We start from the raw sequence: 26,744 nt of genomic DNA, 5'->3' as shown, positions 1-26,744 counted from the left end.
ACCAAGCTTCCCTAGCTTAACAACATCCACAATTTTCATGGCGCAAAGATGAGCTCGGAACAGCCCCACTCAGCGATGGACGATTTTCTGATTCACAGCAGTCTTCGGAAATCTTCTCCAAGAGGCAATACAGTACCTAACCTCTTGTATAATTCTGCTCAACAAACGCTTCCTTGGACTGAGAGACATTCTGGAAAATTTTGAAATTTCTGGCCCTCCATATATGGTAGATTGAGGCAGCCATTGTAATATATAAAAACTCTGCTCTAGCCGTCCCCTTCACATGATCTACAGCCCATGCTCTCTCTTAATCCAAACCCCTTGGTCGTCTTCTAAAACCCCATTTAGCCAAAAGATTCATCCAGATCCAGCAAGAAACAAGACACTCAAAAAAACAAGTGTAAATGTGATTCCCCACCTGAGTTATATACAGAGAATACATTGGTTTGAAGAGATTACACCCCTAGTAATTAATCTGTCTTTTGTTGCTAACCTCCCTTTAAAAGCCAGCCATTGGATATATAATAGCCTACCTGGGAATGTACTTAGGATACCAAACCAAATTGAACCAAGGCACCTCTGGTTGACGAGTTCTGAGGGTATTCCATGCCGAGGAGAACAAGTAGCTTTTGACAGAGTACGTAGGAATGATCAAAAAAGATTCGTGCAGCCGACTCTAATTATTGGAGTTGGTTTGGTTAATTTGTATGTAATATAGAACGTACGTACATAGTTAAAAAAAATATCTTCGCGTTGAATCCATAGTATGGAATTGGAAACACATCAACGGGCAAACTTGCACTCCACGTTTCCATGCATGCAACCAAACGATCTTCTAAATTTAACTTTTTGGTCCAGCTATAACATTAATTACCTGTGACTAATTACTCCAGCTGTGTGCTTGGAAATTTAGTTTCTAAAAGTGATTGTGTGATTTACAAGTATCCCCCCTACAAAGTTAAAATTAGAAATTTGCTAAATCTAATTACTTTGTTTCCAGATAGTGTAGGTACATGTTGGCAGTTAAATTAAGGAAATTGATATCCGTGCTTCACTTTTTACTGATGGCGCTCCACTTTGTTCATGAAGTTAAAATTGGAGCGTCATCAATAAAAAGTGGAGCGCGAAAATCAGTTTCTTTAAATTAATTGCTAAACCCTTTTTTTTTTTGGGAACTGAGTTGCTAAATCTAATTGTACAGAGAATTAAGAAACTTTCTAAAAACCTAATGCCAGGCTTTATGCAAATTTTATCCGCTAAGATAATAAACTTTCCTAATATTTGTAAGTTGAAGGGGCTATAAATAGGAATGGATCGAAGTTGTGTGGATCAGTCACATTACATTTTCTTGAGTGTTGTTTTGAAGTGAGATTTTACAAGAGCTGATACTATTTTGCATGAAGAAATCTAACAACTTGTTGCAAATAACGCCTTCGGCTCACGGGGAGCTAATCTCAATCCTCTCGATTGACGGTGGCGGTGTTAGAGGAATCATTCCAAGCGTCATTCTCAACTTTCTTGAAGCTCAACTTCAGGTATAGCTAAATAAATGTATTTATGAATTCACTTTTATACTTATCAATCTTCAAGTTCTCCTCTTCTTTAGTATTGTTTTTGTTTTGGTTTTAGTTTCTTTTTTTTGGTCAAATGGAAATTCGTTTTGGTTTTAGTTTCAGATTTACATTTAAGTGAAAATTTGTTGTGCAATAGACTAGTTTAGGGTGGGTTTTGAATAAACTAGATTAGTACGTACGACTTTTTTTTGGTTGTCTTTATTCAATTTTTTTTTTCGAACTAATAATTTTCCAAAAAAGTGTAGTAGAAAGAGTACGGGCCCAAATTTATTTAGCCCATTATTCAAAACCATGGGCCGCTCAAGCCCATTCTATCTATGAATGAGAAAAAGGCCCAAATTCAGTCCACCCTCCCCCGCCGTCTCTTCTGCGAATCCAATGATTTTTCCGAATACAAAATCAATTACTCCAAATTCTAGTCGCCGTCCGTCATACCAAAGTTTTGAATTTTTATTTGAATTATGATCGGTTTTTTTTTTTTTTGATAATTGAGTGGGGTGTTTGGGAGAGACTCTGAACCCTGATTCTTTTTTTAAAATGTCAAATTCATTTCATAACAAGCCCGAAGGCAATACAGACTCCATTAAAGATACAAGAATGAACCAAAACTACCAAGACTTCGACACAAGCACCCCTTGCAAAAGCGCAAGACCGACGAAACGCCTAGATTAGGAACCAATCTAGGTCAAGGTAGTAGAGAATTCCAACAGACCCCAGCTCAAACCCGATGAGGTGCAAATGGAATCTGGACGGCATCACGGCCGTGGACCAGCACCACGACAGCCGAAGCAACCACAGCAATTGAGAACCACAACCGAGAAACCCAACGAACCAAACTCCAAACCATGGAGACTTATTTTCCCACCACCAACACCCATCGGTTCTAGGGAAACGAGACCGATACAGACCCCGACTGGAGGATCTAGCCGGTAAGCCAGACAAACCGGCAGAAGAAGAAAAACAGAAAAGAAACAGGAAAAAAAACCTAACCCATCTAACCCTAACCCCAACACACCATTATTACCTCGCCGACAGCCACTTATCGCCGGAAATGGGAAGACAAACGTTTTTTTCGAATTAAAAACGTTTTTTTAATTAAACCGAAACACAGGTAGTGTTGAGCAGAGTGTAAATATGTCTACTGGAAATAGGAAATCAAACCGAAACACACACACACACTGATAGACATATATATATATATATATATATATATATATATATATATATATATATATATATATATATAACCAGTTCCACTCACACCTTTTTCGATATCTAAAATGACACCCAATAAATTAGAGCCTCACATTAATAATAGGAGCCGTTCAATTTGTTCAAAACATGGTTTTAAAGATTTTCGTAAAAAAAAAAAAAACTAATTTGGATATCGATAAGAGCTTGATCAATTTATTCAATTTTATTTTGTAAAACTTGACAGGAATCGACTGAATGAACTATGTATGTATGCATGTATGTATCTATCTATCTATATGTAGATGGCTTATTGTACCGTTAGACATTAATGTGGGGGTCTGTTTGGAGGCTGGAGCAAACTGTGTTTTGGTGCACTCGTAGGTCAGCTTATGAAACCTGTATTTTGGGGCATTCAAGGATTCGTTGTACCGTTGTACAATGTTCTCTTTCTGTATCATATTTTCAGTCCACTTTTCAAATTAAGCCTCAGAAAATATGCTCTGTTTTGTGCTTAATTGCTAGTATTTAATAAGTTCTTATTGAAGTTGTGCTTTCCCTCATGCAGAAACTAGATGGCAAGGATGCAAGAATTGTAGATCATTTCGACATGGTTGCGGGGACGAGCACAGGTGGTCTCGTGACTGCCATGTTGACTGCCCCTAATGAAATGAACCGGCCTTAATTTGTTTGCTACTAAAGATATCAAGGTCTTCTATCTTGATCACTGCCCTAAAATATTCCCTCAAAAAAGGTGATTAGTTTGATGTACACAATATTCAATACCTCATAAATCCGGTGATTAAATTAATTTGTCTATAATCCCTGTAATGTGATGATGTGCTGGCTTCTTTTGAACAACTAATCTCTATTTGCATATGTTACAAATGTCCTGAGAGCTCTCTCAGGACCGAAATACGATGGCAAGTATCTCCATCGAATTGTTAAGGAAAAGTTGGAAAACATATGGTTGCACCATACATTGACTAAGATTGTGGTGCCAACTTTTGACATCAAGTGACTCCAGACGACCATCTTCTCTAGCTACGAGGTTTCTATCTATGCCTTTGATGTTTAAACTAATAGTACTATATGCACTCTTGAATTCTATGCATTTAGCTTACCATATTTTGGTTATTTTAGGTGGAGAAAAACCTAGGCCTAGATGATGCCTTAGTGCCTTACTATCAGATATATGCTCGCAACCTCTTCCGCACCAACATATCTCCCGACACATTATTTTGAAACCAAAGACTACTTGGGGAGATCAAGGGAATTCAATCCCATTGACGGTAGAGTAGCTGCTAATAATCCGGTACATATATGCTTTCTTGAACTAAAACTTAAACATTTTTTGTTTCTTGCTAAGAGTTATCTCCTAATTATTTCTTTCTTTTACTTTTTCCAAACTTTAGTAGCAATTGGTGAAGTTACAAAGGAGATACAGCGGGAGTAGTGACGTTTTTCCAGTAAAGCCGACGGAATATGATTGCTTTATTGTCTTATCCATAGGTATTGGTTCTGCAAAAAAATAGAAGAGAAATATGATGCGAAAAAGGTGGCTAAATGGGGAAGTTTGGGATGGCTTGTTAATGGTGGTTCATCGCCTTTAGTGGATACATTCATGAGAGCTAGTGGTGATATGATTGATATTCACCTTTCACAGTTTTTCAAGCCCTTCACTCGGAAAATAATTACCTTCGGATTCAGACATACGCTCATACACAAAGTACAAATATCATGGGACAATATGCAAGAAAAATGTTTAGTAGTTCTTTTCTATGTACTATTTTCTTTGGCTTTCCTTGCAACTTAGTTGTATTGATTCATTGGGCTATATATATGCAAAAACTTGTAGGATGACACGCTAAGTGGTCAAGTATCTTTAGTTGATATTGTAACTACAAAGAACTTAAGGGATCTTGTGAAAGTTGGAGAGGGATTATCGAAGAAGCCAGTTTCGAGGGTGAACTTAGAGACCGGTATATATGAACCTTCTAACTAGGGCACTAACGAAGAGGCCCTCATAAGGTATAAAGTTAACAGTTCTTGTGAAATCCCATCCTTCATGGTGTATGCGCTTATTTGATACATGTTTTTGTGATCTGTGTAGGTTGGCAAAAATACTCTCCAAGGAAAAGAGGCTTCGCGATGCTAGATCATTACAAGCACGACGTGTATAGGCCAGTTAGATGATGATTTGTAGGTATCGTTCATGATGTTCAAATGTGTGTAGATTAGTTTTATGATAGTTGTCAGACATTGTAACTCCATCCTATATTCTTTTACTCTATTTTCATAAAATCAACGATTCCTTTGTATTTTATCTCCCTATAAGCAAGTACTTGGTTTTTGGATGTTGCTAAAATTTCCATGTTTTGTCAGTTGGGTATATTGATCAATGGTTTCAGTGAGTTTCCAATTTGTTTAAACAGAAATTAATAGGAAACAAAAAATTATTTGTAAAAATGATTAATCAATCATACAGTTACATTGGCAGCTTATTTAGCTAGGCACGCGGCTGAGTCATCAATCAGTCGTATGCAATTGAGCTAAGGCTAATGCTTGTTCATAACCAGGATGCAAGTTTAATGGCTGTTCATTCCTTTGTGAACCGGTGATACTTTACGTTTATAATTATGTCCTGTTTGCCATTCAATGTGTTCAGCTGTCTTGATGGATCTCTCTTGTTCATGTGTCCCACGGAGTCATGCTGGTTGTTTAAACTAGTCATTCGTACAGAAAGGAGATAGTTATGTGTTTGAGTAGGTGTGTAATTGTCCGTTATTGAAGTTCTATTACGAGAACTGTTATCAAGAGCTACTACTGGACCTTGAGGGATCCCGCACGGTGCTACCATGCGGGACTCCCCTTTCCCGATCGAATTGCGACAATCCGAGCCGCTCAAAGTGATCATAACATGATTTTAAGGGCACCCACGAGAAATCAGAAAAAAAAAATGATCGGGAAGGGCTTGATCCGAACAGTTTTTTATTGAACGGTTCAGTAAAAAACTGCTCGAATCAAGCCCTTTCCGATCATTTTTTTTGCTGATTTCTCGCGAGTACCTTTAAAATCACATTCTGCACATTTTGAGCGGCTCGGATCGTCGCAATTCAATCGGGAAAGGGGAGTTCCGCACCGTAAGGGATCCCTTATGGGATCCGGACTGTGAACTATATTTTTGAACTCCTATTTCCTCAAGACTAATTCCGAATTTGTGGATTTTCATAGACCCTTTTAAAAGCTCGTTTGGATGGTGAAAAATTGAGATATAAGAAAAGGGAGTTCTTTCTCACCAAATCTCACCAATTTTTGGTGAGATTGGGTGAGAAAAGGAAATGGCCAATCAAAACATTTCTTCTTTGTACTTTTATCTCCATTTATCACCAAAATGTTCAATCCAAATGAGAAATTTCACAAGAAATCATAACCCTTTCTTTTCTTTTCTCACGAAACCCCTCCATATCCAAAGGGGCTGTAAGAGTATTCACGAACCAACCGTGATGCCGTTCGGATATCAAATAAGAAAGAAGAAATCCCCGGCCAGTCATCTCCTTTTAAAAAACCTCTTTTGAGAATCTTTCATGGGTAGTTTGTTCATTGGGGTGGTGTATTATCTTGGTTAACAAGGACATTCACTTCAAGCTTAATAGGCTTCAGGTATCTTGGAGAAGGCATAACTACTTTTGTGTGGCTTCCTTTTTCTTCATTGTTCCCTTCATTATTGAGAAAGTTGATCTTCTGAAGACGAACTATCACCCTAATCTTCTGGGAGTGTAAACTACGCATATGTTATCGAATTCATAATATTCCTCGCCATATCTCCCCGATACAGAAGGTTCTATATTACCGAATGACTCGCCAATTTATGTCGTCATTGATTTGGGAATTGGCAAACCCTTCTGGCTTTTACTTAATGGCGACTTTCGCACAAGCGGTCATGTAGTCGTTGTACAATTCCCACTGAGGAGGGGCCAATGGAAATACCTGTTCACATTGCTTATTGTGTTGGTAGCGATGGAGCTGTCATGCTATATGAAGGTGAGATTTCTGGATGTGTGTATTGGTCAGCTGGCTAATGCTGGTACAGTTCCAGTTGAAAGGCACATGTAGTAGTACTACTACATTTTCGAACCTGCACCCAAATCCGTCCACATTTTTGAACCCGCCCAAATCCGCCCACACGTATTGTAGTACTATCTGGAAAATACCAAGATTCTACTCTTGTCAATCCCTTATGAAACTTTTAAATTTTAAGTACCCTTTGTCAGCAGCCTGATGCAGAAGTGAAACCACCAGTAAAACCTAGGCAACTTGGACTGATATAAAAGTTGAGGATGGAAGTATTCGAACGTTGGTGATCCCACTGTACTAAAAAATATGAAAGTCATGCAATAAGGGCTTGTTCGCCTTAATAAGTTTTTTGGCTTATTTTTTTGTCCTTATTGAAATTTTTTTCCATTTGTTAATTTTTCGTCATTTTTTTGAGAACTATTGCTTCGTCGTGAAAAAAGGAATCTAAAAAGTAAAAAATTAAGATTGAAACCTAATTTTTTTTAATAAAGACAAAAAAAAAAAAATTGGCTTATTTTTGTCTTCATTTAAAAAAATTGGGTTTCGATCATAATTTTTTACTTTTTAGATTCCACTTGTTACGACGATGCAATAATCCTCAAAAAATTGACGAAAAACTAACAAATATGAAAAAAATTTTGAACATAAAGACAAAAAAATAGTAAGCCAAATGGATATCCCGAAACGATTGAATAAAGTTTTGTGTGGTTCTACAGGTAAAATTTTGAATTGTTCAAGTAACTGCAAATAGCCTAGCCCGATCACTTTATTCAAAACTTTTTGAAGAATAAAGTTTTGATGGGTAGCTGGGTAGCGCATCGTTTGGCCAACAGCCGGTTTTTGGGGCTTTGTGAATGATTTTGGCATACGATGGAAATAACAAAAAAAATACCTCGATGTTGTTCGTATTTGTGTGTTTCGATATACATTAGGTTTACTTATCTGGAAATTTTAACAGTGCATGCAATTGTTTCTGTTACAGTTGAACCAAAAATTGGGTAGTAAAATCTCTAGCCGTATACCAGTAACAACAAAGGTAGAAATTTATATCTCTCGATTTGGGCAGTGAGCACCCTAGGTAAGAATCGTGGTTCCACCACTGCAGCGTGATCTATGCTAATGGATTTGGGAGTCAAATTAGTATAAGCGAACTGATAGTCAGTGAGTACACAACGCTCCGTCGGAGCTACCGGTTATACGATAAAAACCATTGGCAAAGCTCTTTGAACGGGAACTCGAGCCTCTGATACTAATAGAATGCCTCGTAATCGAAATGCAGTGGTATTCTTCCTTGTGAGCGAGCTTCCGAGTAGTTTCGAATGCGTAACAGTTCGTTGGAGTTTTTTGTGGTGCTTAGCTTTCTCCGGTTGAACCCTCTTGAATGGTGGCTAGGTTGGTGTATCTTGAGCATGATTGAGACCTGCACACTTAGCACCCGTGTTAGTGTTCAAACCGGGATCATAGGGGGTCCGGGATTGGTACTCCGACGGTCAAGTTAGAAGGAGGGAAGAGAACCTTTTTAGGTCGTATCTAGGGTTTCGGAGAGAGAGTCAGAATTACCTTCTTCTGAAGGTCGATTGCTCCTTTTTTAGGCCTTGGAGACCAACCCACGCGTATGCACCACGCGCTTGGTGATTGGTTCGTCAATTGTGGCGCTAAATTAGGCCCGCAATCTAAGGCTTGTCACGATCTCTGCGATCTGTTCGTGCAATATGGGATACGGTGCCACGCCACCTGCCACACCTACCTGTCTCCAACTGACTTCCTCTCCAAGTCAGGGAGCAGGGGTGGCTCGGCAGTTGACGATACTATCGATCGATATAGCCCGACCGTGTTCGGTGTTCGGGCTTCTGCAAAGTTACCAATTGGTCCGGCGGGATGCCGCCGAACAAAAAGATATAACCAACTAACCCGTATCCAGGTCCATGGTTCCTCGGCTGGTGAGCAATCTTGGCCCGGCGAGACAGGTCCGGTAGAGGCATGAACACTAGTCGTCAACGTGACGCGGCCATCACCCGGGTCGCTACGCCGAGCCATGCCCACCACATTTTTTGTAGCTTTGTACAATACTGCTCGGATAAGGTTAGGGTAAACAGGTTCCTCCTAAGATGACGCAGCGGAATTCACGAAGAGATTAATTGCATACTAATCCAAACGAAATAAATACTCAAATCCACGAGCACACATTGAAATCCAAAGGGAATGTGTAATGAATTCTTTTCCTACTGTTAAAAGTCGATTGGGGTAAGCAGTGATGAGTTCACTGTTCGAACTTCGAAGTCGATTGAGGTGAGCAGTGACAAATTCTAGAAAAGCTAAAGGGACCGACGGTCACACGGGATCCGTTACGGGTCCCGCAAGGAAAATTTGAGCCATTCAATAATTTTAAAATAAAAATCGAGTGGACATGCATCGCGAAAAATCAGTTCAATCTGATATGTGTAGATGCTCAATTCAATCTTCCCCATTTTTGAAAAATCAAAAAAAATGGAAAAATTGGATCGAGCACCTATACATATTGGATTGAGTTGATTTTTTGCAAAGTCCACTCGGTTTTTTGTTTTAAAATTATTGAACAGCTTGGATTTCGCTTGCGGAACCCGTAGTGGGCTCCGCGTGACCGTCAGTACCTATAGCAGAATTGTTTGGGGTCAGTGATGAGACTACCAAGATTTGCCCACACAAGTACACAGATACTGTGCACAGATTATGATGCAAGGCCCACAGAAACGATCTAAATCGTTCATTAAATGTAAATATTTTTTTAAGGGCTCTCGTGAAAACTCAATTCAATCCAATACCCATAGGTGCTAGATCCAATCATATTCTGATTATAGGATCTTGAAATCTGAATAAAAAGTTAAATGATTAGATTGATCACCAATAGGTACTAGATTGAGCTGATTTTTTGTAAAGGCCCTTTAAGTTTTTTTAAAATTTAATGAATGACTCGGATCCTTTCTGTGATATCTGTAGTGAGCCTCACAACATGATCTCTTCACAAAATATGTACACAATATCTATGTAGTTGGGCTTTCTACTTCTACTTGTGAAAGAGCTTAACTGCATAGAGACTGTGCACAAATTATGATGTGGGACCCATTATAGGTCTCATACAAAACGATCTAAGCCGTTTATTAAATGTAAAATATTTTTTCAAATGCTCTCTAAAAAACGCAGCTCAATCCAATACCTATAATAACTCTCATTTTAATGACTCAAGTTCCACGTTAATAACTGACTTTGCTGATCGAGTCTATGTGATTATGATATGAGTCATTGAGTGTATGTGATTATGATACAATGACACATGAGTTTGCTAAGTCTTAATTTGTTGCTTTATGGAGTATAGAGTCGTAGAACAATAAAACTATGAGTACACCATTTGGTGTATAGTAAATATACACCGCCTACGATGGGACTCACTTAGGGATCTCACATGAATGATCGGAGCCACTCAATTTTTTAAAAATATTTTTTATGCATCTCTTTAAAAAATCCGCTCTTTCGGATATTGGTAAATGTATGATCGATTCTACGCTCGATTTACTGAAAGAAAATTGGGCGTAGAATCGATCAAGCTTTTACCGATATTTAATAGAACTGATTTTTTACAGAAATACTTAAAGCAATGTTTTAAGAAAATTGAATAGATCCGACCATTTGCGTGGAATCTCTAAATGAAACCCATAAGCGGTGTACACGAAAGAGTGTATCCATAGCAAGGCTCATCCTAGAAACATGGCCGGCAAGAGTTTTTTTGAAGGATCAAGTCTGGCCCACATAGTTATGCAGAAAGACCGGAGACGGGAAGACGAGGAAAGAGTCTTCTTCCACAAGTTTTTGTTGCTTTATGGACTAACAATAAGAGCATGACCTGATTTTTCCATAGAAGTCAAGGCCCCCACGTTACAAGTCTACCGGAACGGACACGGACATATGAGTAGATCATATTATGGACATGACCTGATTTTTCCATAGAAGTCAAGGCATTCACATTACAAGTCTACCGAAACGGACACGGACATATGAGTAGATCATATCATGAACATGACCTGATTTTTCTATAGAAGTCAAGGCCCCCACATTACAAGTCTACCGGAACGGACACGGACATATAAATAGATCATATCATAGACATGACCTGATTTTTTTAAAGACTGTTATTGGTGAATATGAATAAATCATACTATAATGAATTCAATTTATGGTTTGCATTAGTAAAGTTATCCCTTTTTCAAATCGCTTAAGTTTTTAGATGATAAACAATCAATCTAATACGGTATTAGCTTATGCAATAGATCATGTGTTTGAACATCACCGCCTATCTAATTATTGAAATTTACACGTATTTAACTCTCTTCTCGAGGATAGATGTTGACAACATAAATAATAAAGTTGCTTATTTTTCTAATAGCTCAAATTTTATTTTTTAAATGACTTGGAGGTAAACAATCTACTACTGATAGTTATCAAAATGGATAAACTGGCGCGCTACTTTGCTACAGTACAGCTATGACTTTTTTAGCCCTTTTTTATTATCAAATTTTGTTTATAAATTTAAATACAAACCTAATAAAAATTCAAAAGAAAAAGGGGAGAGAGGATGTGGCTTTTTTAATTGAAGCCAACCAGTATATTGGTTGGAAACAGCACACAAAATTTCCTATCATAAACGACAGCAGGCTTGAAAACAATGTTCAATTTGAGATTTTGGATAATGTGTGAATATATAGAGATAGAGAAATGAGAATAATAATTAAAAAAAATTATTGAAGACTATGTGCGAAAAAAGAATCCCAAATCCAAATTTCAGAATGAACATGATCGAAATGTCCACCGCATTTATCAAGAAGGAATGGAAGGGACTGTAGTTGGGGATGGAGCCAGGGAAGAGCCAGTAGGGACGGTCGCCCCTGCAAGAAGAAATAAAAAACTATATTATATGTAAAAAATAATAATTCCTATGAAAGTATATGGGTTCGCCCCTGTGTAGAATTTTGAAAAAAAATTATAATAGTAACATTTGAAATACGAGAATACCAACATTAATTATTAAATGCTAATGGCTAAAAAATAACAAAACATAAAACTAAAGGGTTAATATTGTGAATATTCAAATAATAAACTTCCACCTTAGATGAGTTTAGTGATTTACAGTTTTTATTTCTTTTTATCCTAAAATCTCAATGGCATACCAAACCCCCTCTTTCTCTCTATCTCTTGGCACAAACATCTCCAATTGTTAAGACTTCAAAGGCAATTTCAAGAAAATAGTAACGGAGAAGAAAAGATTTTGGAAACTCTAAGTAATTTTGGTGAAATCTAAGTTGTAGGTATGTTTTTCGGATCTCCAATTGTTGTTCTAGACTTTTAATTCTTTATTTTTTGACTGGTAAAATCAAGTAACATGAAAGCCCATGTACCGAATTCGTCTAGTTGTGATGAATGAAAAAAAAAGATGAACAATAAAGAAAAACAAGACACATACATCAAGATCGATCACATTAGTTAAACCGATTTATGTATTTACGTTATTTTGAGTTTTAATGTATTTACGTTATTATGCATGTGTATTTATATTTTTTTCTCGCATATATGTACGGTCACCCTTGTGTGATGAAATTTCTAGCTCTGTCCCAGACTGTAGTGTGGCCAATCTGACTATCCTTCTCGGCATTACAACACCCGCGGTCCTACTAAGAAGAGAGCTGCTTTTCCCTGCTTTTCCCTCCCCCCTCTGAGACACATCCCTCCCCCCTCTGAGACACACACACACACACACAACCCCCCCCCCCCCAACTTCTTCTTTCCAATTTTTATTCTTCTTTTTTTCTTTCCTTTTTTTTTTCTCGATTACCCCCTCCCGTTCTTTCCTTCCGATTGTTTTTTTTCCTTTTTTTTCTTATATATATGTATATATATATTAAAAAATATAGTTTAAAAAATAAATGTTTCAATTTTCAATCCGTTTGAACCGGTACAAAAATGTTATTTTTTCAAACATTTCATCCTAAATCGTCGTAGTAAATTTTTTAATACACTATTTTTTAACTATTTTTTAATATATGAACCATGTAAAAAATAAGTGTTTCATTTTTCAATCCATGTTACGAATCAAACTGTTATTTTTTACATTTAAAAAATTTGTTCTTTCTTTCTTACACAATAGGTTCAAGTCTAATTCTAAATTTTGTAAAGTAATTGAGAGAAAAAAAAAAGTGTTTCAATTGATCATGTTTATCCAACTATTTTTTTTCTCCTTTTTTTCTTCCTTTATAGATTAAAAAATATAGTTACAAAAATAAGTGTTCCAATTTTCAATCCGTTTGAACCGGTGCAAAGTTGTTATTTTTCTGATCATTTCATCTTAAATGGTCGTAATAAATTTTTGGCTCCAAGACCTTTCAATAGACATCCTAAGAGAGTCTTGGAACTAAATAATAAGTCTTAGGGTGTTTTGTTGAAAGACCTTAAAAAGATATGAGTAATTAAATAAAGAAATAAATTAAAATGACATGATCAGAATAAAAAAATCTTCACACCTGTTCAAACGCATTAAAAATTAAAACACTTAATTTTTTAACCATATTTTTTAATATATATAAACGGTCTCAAAAAATTAAGTGCTTAAATTTTCACTCCGTTTGAATCAGTGCAAAGATCTTGTCAATATAATCAGAATAACAATATCTTTGCACCGATTCAAACGGAGTGAAAATTTGAGCACTTAATTTTTTTAGACCGTTTATATATTAAAAAATATGGTTAAAAAATTAAGTAATTCAATTTTTAATGCGTTTGAACGGGTGTGAAGATCTTTTTATTTTGATCATATTATTCTAAAGAGACATAATCAAATTTTGTCTTTAGGGCTCTCATATTTATGTTTCTGCTCCATAGGATTGCAAATTGATGGTGAGGATTTTTTTTAACCCAAACGTTGCCGTTTAGGGGCCACTGTGTGCAGCCCAGGGCCAATTAAAATGGCGGAGGGAGGTAATTAAAAGGACCGAGGGAGGGTAAAAGCGGAAAAAAGGTGTGGGACCGGGAGGGGTGTGGTGTCAAGGGTGGGAAAAGCAATTTACTCCCTCCGTCCCATATTATTTGGACTTTTTCGATATTTGTGTCAGTTTTCAATCGTTTGTATCTTCCAATATGAATCTCCAACAATATGCAATATGGATCTTGTTTGATAGTTCTCGATTAGATCTATAATACAAAGTTTTCAAAATTATAAAAAATATCATAAATTGGGAGATATAAAAGTTTAAAAAACGGCGCGAATATCGAAAAATATCAAATATTTTGGGACGGAGGGAGTACTATTAAGAAATGTCCACCCCTGACGTCTCTTTCTTTGATTTTTCTACATAGTACTTTTTTGGGAGAAATAAGTTAGACTGCAGTGAACGTGGCGTGACGGCAATGGCAAGAGTCGTGGTCTAGAATTCTACTCGAAAATGGACAAGACCCCCACAATACAAGTCTACCGACACGGACATATGAGTAGATCATGAACATGACCTGATTTTTCTATAGAAGCAAGGCCCCGACATTACAAGTCTATCGGAACGGACACAAACATATGAGTAGATCATATCAAGGGCATGACCTGATTTTTCCATAGAAGTCAAGGCCCCCACGTTACAAGTCTACCTGAACGAACACGGACATATGAGTAGATCATATCATGGACATGACCTAATTTTTTTATAGACTGTTATTGGTGAGAATATAAATAAATCATACTACCTCCGTCTCAATTTACTTGTCACTTTTGGGAGTTTGTGTCACTTTTCAAATGATTATATCTTGTAATTTATAATGTTTTAGGTGATTTTGAAAACATTGTATTATAGAACAAATCGAGATCTATCAAACAAGATCCATATTGAATATAAAATTTATTACCAATTTAAAGATATAACTAGTTTTTTTATCCAATTAGAATAAAAGTGGGACAAGCAAATTGGGACAGACGGAGTACTATAATGAATTCAATTTATGGTTTGCATTAGTAAAATTATCCTTCTTTCAAACCGCTTAAGTTTTTAGATGATAAACAATCAATCTAATACGGTGTTAACTTAGGCAATAGATCATGTGTTTGAACATTATTGCGTACCTAATTATTGAAATTTACACGTATTTAACTCTCTTCTCGAGGATAGCTGTTGAGAACATAAATAATAAAAAATTACTCATTTTTCTAACAGCTCAAATTTTTTAGATGACTTGGTGGTAAACAATCTACACTACTGATAGTTATCAAAATGGATAAGACTGGCTTGCTACTTTGCTACAGTACGGCTATGACTTTTTTGCCCTTTTTTATTATCAATTTTTGTTTATAAATTTAGTTTATAAAATTAAATACAAACCTAATAAACATTCAAAAGAAAAGGGGAGAGAGGATGTGGCTTTTTTAATTGAAGCCAACCTGTATATTGGTTGGAAACAGCACACAAAATTCCCTATCTTAAACGACTGCAGGCTTGAAAACAATGTTCGATTTGAGATTTTGGGTAATGAATAAATAGGGACAGATAGAGAAATGAGAATAATAATTAGAAAAAAATTTATTGAAGACTATGTGCGAAAAGAGAATCCCAAATTCAAATTTCAAAATGAACATGATCGAAATGTCCACCGCATTTATCAAGAAGGAATGGAAGGGGCTGTAGTGTGGCCAATCTAACCGTTCATCTCGGCACTACAGCACCCCCGGTCCTATCAAGAAATTAATGTCCACCGCCGACGTAGGGAAGTGCTACAATACACACCCTTTATTTGGGTGTGTATCATATGCACCCTTATTAAAATACACCAAAATGTTATGAATCTCAAAATGTTACGAATCTATTGCTAAAAAGTTACGAATCACATTGTTGAAAAGTTACGAATTTTTAGTATAAAAGTTACGATACGAAATAAAATGTTATGAATGACCGGTCCTACAAGTAATTTTTTATGAGGTGGCACAATATGAACCACACAATAGGTGCATATGGTACACACCTTAAAGGGGTGTGTATTGAAGACTTTCCCCTATTTCTTTGATTTTTCTACATAGTAGTACTTTTTTTTGGAGCAAATAAGTTAGACTGGAGTGAACGTGGCGTGACTGCCATGGCAAGAGTCGTGGTCTAGAATTCTATTCGAAAATGGTCAAGACTGGCGTGCTATTTTTTCTTTTTTCTAAAATGGGAGGAGATTTTATTGATACGAGATAAATATACAATCAAAGGACGTTAACTATCCCAAACAAAGATAATAACAAAGAGGCCTAGATGCGCAAGCTTATAACTCCAGAACCTCACAAACCAACATGACGATCCCTTGATCATCAGCTAGCTTCTGACAACCGGATCCCAAAGCCAACGAATAAAACCCCAACAAAACACCGAACTGGGAGAAAGACTCACAGCAAGAAACCGTAGAAAAAAACACAAAAACAAATCGAAAAGTAAAAGAAATAAAACCTCACAAACAACACCCAACCAATCAGGCACTCCTACTCCGGCAAACCAAGCGCGCACAAGAATGGACTCTGGCAACTGTACAAAAAGGTCATTCGTGGGTTGTTTAGTTAAGTGGTTAGTTTGTTATTCATTTTGTTTAGTAAATGCGGAGCTGTCTTTGTGATGTATTGACTTGATATAAAAGTGGTCGTGGACCAGCGTTGTAATTAGTGAAGAAAAACAGATTTCAGAAATAACATTTCTCTTCTCTCTCTCTCTCTTCTTTTGATATCTGACTAGGGTTTTCAGAACTTCTTTATGGTATCAGAGCCTTTTTGACGGAAGTCGATCTTCGATCCTGAGATTCTGGTGATTCCAGTGATTTCCTTTGTCAAATTCAAACTGTCGTCTTCAAGATCTTGGTGTTCTTTCAATTGCTCGTAATGGCATCGACAGAGATGGTAACAATTCCTCCTGCACTCATGTTTCTCATGACAAATTTTCATAATTTCGTCACAATTAAACTCGACAGTACAAATTACTTGTTGTGGCGTATTCAAGTTGAGAATATTGTGCGTGCTAATGGATTCTATGCGTATCTTGATGGATCGGCTGTGTGTCCGGCTTCTCAAACTCGCAATGATGAGGGAAATATGGTTCCTAATTCTGCGTATGCTCTATGGACACTCATAGATACTCAGTTATTTTCCTATTTAACTACTTCTCTTTCTCCTACGACTTTACCCTATATTCTAGGGTTACATCATACACATGAAGTATGGGACTCTCTGTCCAGTAGATACAATTCGCTGTCTAAAAGTAATGTACAAGATCTCAAGAATAAGTTGTACAATCTCACCAAGACCTCTACTATTGAGTGTTATGTTGATACCATCAAAGAGTATGCCCAAAAACTTGTTGCGGCAGGCAGTTGTGTTGATGATGATGACCTTATCTTCCATACTCTTAGAGGTTTACCTGGTGTTTTCAATGGACTGAAGACTACTGTACAAGCTTTACAAACCAGTGGATAGAATATTACGTTTAATGACGTGGTCAATATGCTCAAAGGAGAAGATATTCAACTTCTTCAGGATTCTCATACAAGAGTAGACACTAGTTCTGTTCTTGTTGCTACTCATACTCATCAATCAGGACATGGAAAGTTGCCTGTTGAGGCCACATCTGTTCCTGGTTCCTCTATGACTTCATCTAGTTTGAATTCACTTGGTGGACAGCTTGGTTTTACTTCACAGTTTGTCCCTCCTTTATAGTATGGTCTTCAACATAGTGGTTCTGTCACTGGACATGGTCAATCCAATGTAGGCTCTTCTTCATATGGACCTTCTCCACAATTTAGTCCACCTACTACTTCTTTTCTGCCAGTACAGACTGTGTCACAGCAGCCTTTTCAAGTTTTTCCAAATCAGTTGAGAGGATTTTATAGAGGAAGAGGTCCACGAATGCCTTGTGAGATTTGTGGCCGTACCAATCATTCTACCAATTACTGCCACTACCGATCTTAGTATCCTTCTTTTCCTCCTTCTTATAAGTGGAGATCACCTGGATGTATAACTTCCTGGATGTCACCAACTTCCTGGATGTATAACTCTGCACCATGGATGACCAATTATCCCAATGGAATTCCTATGTTTCAACCTCCTCCTATGCAAATCCAACAGCAACATGGACATCATGCTACATCTTCTTCTCCATCTGTTGCCCCATCACAATCATTTGCTGGATTTACTGAGACATGTTCTGTTTCCAGTTTGCCTCCTTTTTCTAGATACCACACAGGCCAACATTTTAATGGAAATCAGTTTTTTGCTGCTGCTTCTCCTTTATCTCATGCTTCAGTTGCTGGTTCCTCTACTTCTGGTGGTAACCCCTGGTACTTTGACAGTGGAGCTACCAATCACATTACTAACAACCTTCAGAACTTGACTCTTCCTCAACCTGCCAATCCTCAGGAAGGCATTATGGTGGGTAATGGCTCACAGCTTCAAGTTTTACACACTGGCAAAGGACTGCTTCCAACACCTTCAGGTCCTCTTCATTTGTCTCATGTGCTTCATTCTCTTCATATTACTCACAACTTAATTTCTGTCTATCAATTTGCTAGGGATAATCATTGCTCACTAATCTTTGATTCTTCTGGTCTTGAAATTCAGGACAAGATTTCTCACCAAACTCTGTACAAGGGACCCTGTCACAAGGGTCTATATCCTCTTCTGACCTTCTCTGAGCATTCTTCTTGTCCCTCTTCAACAGCTTTTGTAAGCACCCCTTCTCCTTCTGCTATGCTTTGGCACCAGAAGCTTGGTCACCGTAGTCTTTCTATGTTTCAAGCCATAACAAAGCAACATAGTTTACCTATTTCTAAACCTCATTTGGTAAACTGCAGATGTTGTAATATGGCTAAAAGTCATAAACTTCAATTTCCTGTTTCTATTTCTACTACTAGCTCACCTTTTCAATTGATTCATATGGATGTATGGGGACCATCTCCCATTCCTTCTCATAAGGGTTTCAGATTTTATTTGTTACTTGTTGATGATTTCACTAGATTTACTTGGTTATTTCCTCTTCACTATAAATCTGAGGTTAAACAAGTCATTGCTCAATTTCAAGCTTATGTTTCAACTCAATTTCATACAACTGTTCAAACTTTTAGGAGTGATAATGGAGGTGAGTTCATAAATCACTTTCTTTTACATCTTTTTCTCTCTAGTGGCATAATTCATCAGACTTCCTATCCTCATACTCCATAACAGAATGGTCTTGCTGAAAGAAAGCATAGACACCTAATAGAGACCACAATAACTCTTATTTTGTAGTCCCATTTACCTACTTCCTTTTGGCGTGAGGCTCTAACTACAGCAATGTATCTTGTTAATAGGATGCCTCATAGTAGTCTTCAGTTTCAAGTTCCATATACCATATTGTTTCATAATCCTCCAGATTATATGTTTCTCAAACCTTTTGGATGTTGTTGCTTTCCATGGTTAAAACCTTATGTTTCCAATAAACTTTCTCCTAACTCTACTCGTATTTTTCTAGGTTATTGCCCTCATACTAAGGGTTACAAGTGTTATGACCCAAAGGCAAATAAGGTCTATGTTTCTAGACATGTTAAATTTGTAGAAACATAATTTCCTTATCCTGAACTTGTTCACATTGATGTTAATTCTTCTTCTACCTCACCTGTCTCTTTTAATGTTCCTTTGACCACATTTGAGGACATTCTTATTCAAGTTCCATGTCCTACTTCTTCTGTTTCAGATAATACTACTCTAACTTCTGCTCCTTTTACTTCTTCCTCTTTTTTGTCTAGGTTAAATCCTTTATGTACTCCTAATCAGTCTCCATCTTTTTCAAATTCTTCTGTGCCACCTTCTTCTTCTAGTTCTCCTCATCTACCCAATGAGTCCTTTTCACATGTACTTTTTGTTCCTTCCTCTCCTGTTCCTTCTGCTTCAGACAATTCTATTCAGTTAGTCCCTACAAGTACTAATCTTCATCCCATGACTACAAGGTCTAAACATGGTATTGTTAAACCTAAAATTTCCTTTAATCTGAATACTATTGGAACTGATCTTCCTTTGCTAACAAAAGAACCTACTCATTTTTCTGAGGCAGTTAAACATCCTGTTTGGCAACAAGCCATGCATGAGGAATATCAAGCTTTGGTCAAACAAGGTACCTAGACTTTAGTCCCTCCTCCTTTAGGGGCCAACATAATAGGTTGCCAATGGATATACAAAATCAAACGTCATTCTGATGGTAGTGTGGCAAGATACAAGGCTCGTTTGGTTGCTAATGGTAATCAACAAACTGAAGGTCTTGATTTTGCTGAGACATTTAGTCCTATGATCAAACAACCCACTGTAAGGGTAGTGCTGAGTCTTGCTGTTCATAATGCATGGCCAATTAAGCAATTGGATGTGTCCAATGCTTTTCTGCATGGTGTTATTGATGAAGAAGTTTTCATGAAATAACCTATTGGTTATAAGGATCCTGCTCATCCCAACTTTGTATGCAAATTAACCAAGGCTCTTTATGGATTAAAATAAGCTCCTAGGGCTTGGTTTGCAGTTTTCTCTGGCTTTCTTCTCCAACAAGGTTTCATGCAAAGCAAAGCTGATTCTTCTCTGTTTCTTAAGAAATCAGATTCTGACATTACTTTGGTATTAGTGTATGTGGACGATATTTTGATTATTGGGGGAAATACTGCCTATATTTCTGAGTTAATTTCTGTGCTGAGTTCAAAATTTGTGATGAAAGACCTTGGTTGTCTAAGTTACTTTCTTGGGATTGAAGTCTTATACCATGGATCCTCCATTATTCTTTCATAAACCAAGTATGCCCATGATCTTCTAATAAAAGCAGGGATGCTTGAGTGCAAACCCAGTCCATCTCCTATCTCTTCTAAGCTTGCCCTTTTTGATCCTGATCCTGAATTTTCTGATCCACATTGGTTCAGAACAGTGGTGGGTTCACTTCAATATCTCACTCTTACCAAACCAGAAATTGCTTTTGCCGTAAACCTTGCTTGTCAGCATATGCATAATCCAAAACATAGCCATTTTGTGGCTGTTAAACGTATCCTCAGGTACATACGTGGTACTCTACATCAAGGTCTGATTTTCACCCCCAGTTCATTGCAATTAACTGCATACTCAGATGCTGATTGGGCAGGGAATTCTCTAGAAAGAAGATCAACATCTGGTTTTTGTTTGTTTCTTGGTTCCAACTTGGTCTCTTAGTGTGCCAAGAAGCAACATACCGTGGCTAGATCCTCTACAGAAGCTGAGTATCGATCTTTAGCTCAAATAGCTGCAGATGTAACCTGGGTTCAACAGCTGCTTTTGGAACTTTTTGTTTCTTCTGCTTTGCCCTCCACTATCTGGTGTGACAATCTTTCCGCAATAGCTTTAGCTTCTAATCCTGTTTTCCATGCCCGCACAAAGCATGTAGAGATTGACTATCATTTTATCAGAGAGAAGGTTTTGTCCAAACAGATTGTGGTTCATCATGTTGGTTCCATGGATCAAGTTGCTGACATCTTTACTAAACCTTTGTCTGTAGCTCGTTTTCTTTTTCTAAAAGACAAACTCATGGTTGTTGACACACCCATGAGTTTGCAGGGGCTGTACAGAAAGGTCATTAGTGGGCTGTTTAGTTAAGTGGTTAGTTTGTTATTCATTTTGTTTAGTAAATGCTGAGCTGTCTTTGTGATGTATTGACTTGATATAAAAGTGGTCGTGGACCAGCGTTGTAATTAGTGAAGAAAAACAGATTTCAGAAATAACATTTCTCTTCTCTCTCTCTCTTCTCTTGATATCTGACTAGGGTTTTCAGAACTTCTTTAGCAACCACATCTGCAAGCTAATTCATGAACCGGAGACACACCTTAGTGGCGAACACCGACGACTATGTGATGGAGATGACGGTGGAGAAGACGAGAGGGTCTAGGCGGACGGAGGCCTAAGGGTAGGGCGAGGGTGGAGGACAATGAAAGGAGGAGATAGATCTCCAATCAATCCGATAGAGAGAAAGCCCAAGAGGAGAGGAGAAGAAAGGAAAGCCCCCCTCCCGCCGCCTTTGCTAAGGCTTATTTTGGATAAAAAAAAAAGTCAAAATGATTTTTTGATTGTCTTTAATCAAAAAAATTTTGTATTTGTTAGTTTTGCATTAAAATTTTTGTGACTTATTGATTAGTCTTGACGAGAAGAATCGAAAAAATAAAATAAAAATTGATCAAATTTTTGTCTTTATAAAAAAATTATGAGTTTCGCTCAAATTTTTCTTACTTTTTTGATAAGCCCCAAAAATTTGACGCAAAACTAGCAAATGCGGAAAAAAATTTGAATAAAGACAAATAAAAAAGTTGACTTTTTTTTTTAATCCAAAACAAAGCTAAATTGTTGCTATGAAGTTGTCTAGGAAGGTTTGTGCCATGGCCAAATCTTTTCGGCTAGGTTGCAATAATTTTATGCAAACCGGATGTCATTCAGGTGTAAGTTTGTTTTACTAATGCATATACTGAGCTGTACATTACTTATCATCAAAAAAAATACTGAGCTGTACATTTTTTAGATTTCGTTTGTACATTCAATTTTCGGTAATTAAATTTACAAGTGTATTCTAATCGAGTATATATTCCAACAATTTTTTTCATTTTTTTTGGTTTTGTCCTTATTTGAATTTTTTTCGCATTTGTTAGTTTTGCGCTAAACTTTTGTGACTTATTAACTCGTCTTGAGAAAACGAATCGGAAAAGTTTTAAAAAAAATACTTTTGGCCAAATATTTTGAAAAATAACCACTTTCTAGCAAAAGAATTTTAACTTTTTTGACCTCTTTTTTTTTTACTTAAAAGTGGTTATTTTTTAAAATATTTGAGTCAAAGTAAAAAAAAAAATTTACTTTTCCGATTCGTCTGGTTAAGACGAATCAATAAGTCACAAAAGTTTAGCACATAATTCATAAACGCGAAAAAAATTTAAATAAAAACAAAACCATAACAGTGTAGAAAAAGTTTAAGTACTGGAACACTAATCATGGTTGAGGCGCTTTATTTGCAATTGCTTTATTTAGAGAGCTGTAAATTGCAGGTTCGTCCTATGACGTACACTTTATTAAGTAACTTGCAAAAACAAAACAAAGCGATGCACAAATAAACAACAGAGCGAAGCTATACATACACCATTGAGAATGGTTAGACTCTCCTAGAAACTCAAACAAGCAACTCCTAGTTTATTCAATCGCTCTCGTAAATAGCATAGTTACAAGGCTGTAATAATATATATAGATGACAACAAACTTCTATTTTATGATGAAACTTATTGGGTTGGTGACTCTCCTAAAAACTCCATACAATTTAAGCAACACCCGATTTTGTTTCTCTCAATCGGATTCAGATTCAGAAATGATATCTAACACGCTACTGAAAGGCCTTCCATCGACGCTCCCCCTTGTAACTGATGGATTGGTGGTGGAAAAGGGATTAGGGGGCATGGCCAAAGCCTTTCCATTACCTTCAAGCATTTGAACTACAGCTTCCATTGAGGGCCTGCCCCCTGGGCACCATTGAATGCACCAAAGTCCTACAATTGTCAGCTTCTTAATAATCTTGGCATCTCTTCCAACCTCAACTCCATTGTCCTTTGCTGCTTCGTGATTTAAACGTTTGTAAATCCATTCAGGAAAGTAAGCTTCATCGCTATTTTCTTCTGTATGATCATCGACATTCTTGTTCCTACCTCCCACTATTTCAAGCAACAACATTCCAAAGCTGTAGACATCTGATTTGTGAGACACACGGCCGAAATTCCTGGAGAACACTTCTGGAGCAATATAACCCACGGTCCCCCTAGTAGCTGTCATGGACACAAAGCTTTGTTCTTTTGAGCATAACTTGGCTAGCCCAAAATCAGAGATTTTTGGAATTAATTTTTTGTCCAACAAGATGTTATGAGGCTTAATATCAAAGTGGAGGATTGTTTGATCACACCCCTGGTGAAGATATTCAATTCCTTTGGCTATTCCAATAGCAATATCTTGAAGCTTCTCCCAACCAAGTAAACATCTGTAACGATGAGATGATATGTACTTCTCGAGAGAATCATTCGGCAAGTACTCGTAAACAAGAGCTTTTTCATACCCATCAGCACAATATCCGACCAATCGAACCACATTGATGTGGTGGATCGTACCGATCGTTCCCACTTCGTTGATGAAGTCGTCGCCATTTCCTGTGAAGTTGTTGAGGATCTTGGCTGCAATGGGAACACCATCGGAAAACTCCCCCTTGTAAACCGTTCCATAACCTCCTTGGCCTAATTTGTCCTTGAAATTACGAGTAATTTTCTTAATCTCAGCATATGTGTATCTTGTAGGCTTGAGAACCCTGTAGTTTTCTAAGAATCTTTCAACCTTTACTTGATCCTCTTTCTTGATACTCCTATTTTTTGATCTGCGGATGAAGTATGTAGCTATGACAAGTACACCAAGAAGAAAAAGGCCAGGTGGGATCAGACCTGCAAGTATAAACAACCAAATTACTCGTAGTACAAAGGGAATATAGGGAAAGAGAATAACTTATCCAATCTCAGACAATTCACCTTTAGCAAGTGGGTTTTTCGTTTCTTTTTTTGGTGCTTCACCTGTATATATAAAGATCATATAGAAAACACTAGTCAATTTTACCGTACATGGGAATACACAAAATCAAAACAACTTCATTATTTTTCCAGCAAGTTGCCAAGACCCAAGCTCGATCTCTCAGGTCAATAGAGGCTGATACTCACATACGTACAGCCCACTTCTTTTCGCTTGAAGAAGGTGGTTAATTAAATTTGTCGTTGTAGGAATTAATAAATAATATACTAGCAGCGTTTAACAAGCATCGATCTAAAACCCAGCAGGCAAATAAAATGAAAGCGATCGAGAGAGCAAAAGTGAACTAGCTAAACATTCTTCCTTTTCTTCTCAAGGATGAGATGATGAGAAGTAAGTACCTCTAGGTGGCTGCTTCGGGATGTCAAAGCACTCAGTTTCATGCTTGTTGCTGTTATTGCTACTACTGATCAATCTGCAATACTTGCCTCTTACTTCACAGATCCAACAGTGTGGCTGGGACCAGGATGTCCTGTACGGCATTGGATCTGATTGAAGGCCATACATCTTTGTGCAATTCAGCAGTGTTTGACTGATCCTAAAATCCGAATACAGCAAGTAGAGATTGTGACCTGGACGGCTAACGCATGGGAGTGGAACATAGCTTTGTTGATAATAATAATAATAATCCTCCAGTAGGATGGAGGAAATTGGTACCGCTAGTTGGTTGGGACAACTGAATACGTGGTACCCATCCCCGCTGCTGGTTTGGGTAAAGGGAGAGGTGTTTGTTATTGAGCTCTGGTTTTTTTCATGTGGCGGAACACAACCGGAGAACTCGTATGATATGTACTGCTGGTAGTAATCTATAAGTTCGACCACTGCCCTGGCAGAAAAAGCGACATCAACCATTGTTTTCTTATTGTGAGAGCAGGTTAGGGCAAAGCCAGGCCCGTAGCCACAACGTTCCGGTTGATGATCCTTTAGCCAGAACGGGAACCGGATCTCCGGGCCCTCAACTCCGCACCTCTTCGGCATGCACTCATCGTCGCGATCGCGATCTCGTTCGCGTGCTCCGGCTCCGATCCCTGCGGGCAACAAGAAGAATAAGAGCAAGATCAGGAAGATCGCCATTTTGTTCGGTGTTGATTATACATTGATCATGGGAGGTCTTTCATATCTTTATGTTATTTAACTACATGGACCTCTAGTCTGTGTGACCAAAAAAAAAGAAGTGATAATTTGTCTTGCGGTTGCCTTTTTCACGGAGGTTTCGTAGAAGAGGTTTCTACGTAGCCTCATCTCACCGTTCGTCACGATAATTGACGGTCTGGATTTTAAATAAATTATTCACGCAAATAGTTTATTTAAAATTCGAACCGTCCAAAACACTTTTAAACAAGTGAGATTGTTCACCTCCGTAAAAACGTTCTTTACGGAACCTCCGTAAAAAAGTTTTTCTCCTTTGTCTATGTATAATTGTACTATAACTAGTAGTACAATTTTCAGCTCCTGTCTTTTTAGGTGTACAATAAAAAAAATTACTTTTTCGATTACTCTCACTCATTGACACGAATCAATAATATATAAATGTTGGATGCAAAATTAACATAAAAAAAAATTTAAATAAAAACAAAACAAAATTTTTTTAAGTTTTGGAGAACTCATATGCCCACCACTTTTGACTCACTCTCCTAATAAATGCACCACTTGAATTCTTTGTTTTGAAAATTTGAATGGCTACCAACTCTATTCCATGAGAAATTTTTGGTGGCAATTGGGTATCCTGTGATATTCGTGCAGCACCTTCGAACTGTTTAAATAATGTAATTTATAGTTCGGATTAAAACACTCTTTCTTTTATTTTTTTAAATCTGTTCGGTACTTTTCAATCCAAGCCATTGATTGCATATTTGGATGATTCGATTGTGCTGCGAGGTGCCACGTGAACGGTACCTGATTTGCACCAAAAAAATTTCTCGTATTCCACGCCCTCCTATTATGACTTTTGTCTGCTTCAATAACTTCCCTATCGGTGGCCCCGTGTTTCCGTCGGTGCAAAAACGGGCCACCACCCTTCGGTGGCCATAGGCGACAAACCTCGCACCTCTCTATGCTCTCTGATGATTCCTGAGGTTCCTCGCTCGCCTTCCTAAAATTGACTTCACGCGCCACCATATCCTCCGTCCCAAGTTCCAACGGCACCATGCACCGCCATCTTCTCCGCTCCTCCGTTATCGAACTTTCCCCAGTCCCCACACAACTTGCTCAACCGCTTTTTGCTCCCATTCTTCATACGAAGAATGTGAACGGCA

At 37.5% G+C, this 26,744-nt stretch overlaps 1 protein-coding gene and 1 pseudogene across 1 annotated transcript; one reads left to right on the top strand and one right to left on the bottom strand.

Annotated features, from left to right (window-relative positions):
- The first annotated feature begins 75 nt into the window (after positions 1-75).
- On the top strand, positions 76-9,500 carry LOC131317537 (patatin-like protein 2; annotated as a pseudogene).
- A 13,544-nt stretch (positions 9,501-23,044) lies between these two features.
- Positions 23,045-25,660, bottom strand: LOC131317759 (rust resistance kinase Lr10-like). Its single transcript, XM_058347373.1, has 3 exons — positions 24,831-25,660; positions 24,435-24,476; positions 23,045-24,350 (listed from the first exon to the last, which is right to left on the bottom strand). The coding sequence occupies exons 1-3, from the start codon at positions 25,561-25,563 to the stop codon at positions 23,218-23,220; spliced, it is 1,908 nt and encodes a 635-aa protein (XP_058203356.1). The 5' UTR covers positions 25,564-25,660; the 3' UTR covers positions 23,045-23,217.
- Between the last annotated feature and the right edge of the window lie 1,084 nt (positions 25,661-26,744).

This window comes from Rhododendron vialii, chromosome 2a (genome assembly GCF_030253575.1).
Source record: "Rhododendron vialii isolate Sample 1 chromosome 2a, ASM3025357v1".
Lineage (NCBI taxonomy): Eukaryota > Viridiplantae > Streptophyta > Magnoliopsida > Ericales > Ericaceae > Rhododendron > Rhododendron vialii.
This window is presented reverse-complemented; position numbering and strand designations above follow the sequence as displayed.

Excerpts from the sequence above, each read along its gene's own strand:
- LOC131317759 (XM_058347373.1), bottom strand. The coding sequence starts at position 25,563 with ATGGCGATCTTCCTGATCTTGCTCTTATTCTTCTTGTTGCCCGCAGGG. Across the intron at positions 24,477-24,830 it reads CCCGAAGCAGCCACCTAGAG|GTGAAGCACCAAAAAAAGAA; the intron begins GTACTTACTTCT and ends TTATATATACAG. Across the intron at positions 24,351-24,434 it reads GAAAAACCCACTTGCTAAAG|GTCTGATCCCACCTGGCCTT; the intron begins GTGAATTGTCTG and ends TTATACTTGCAG.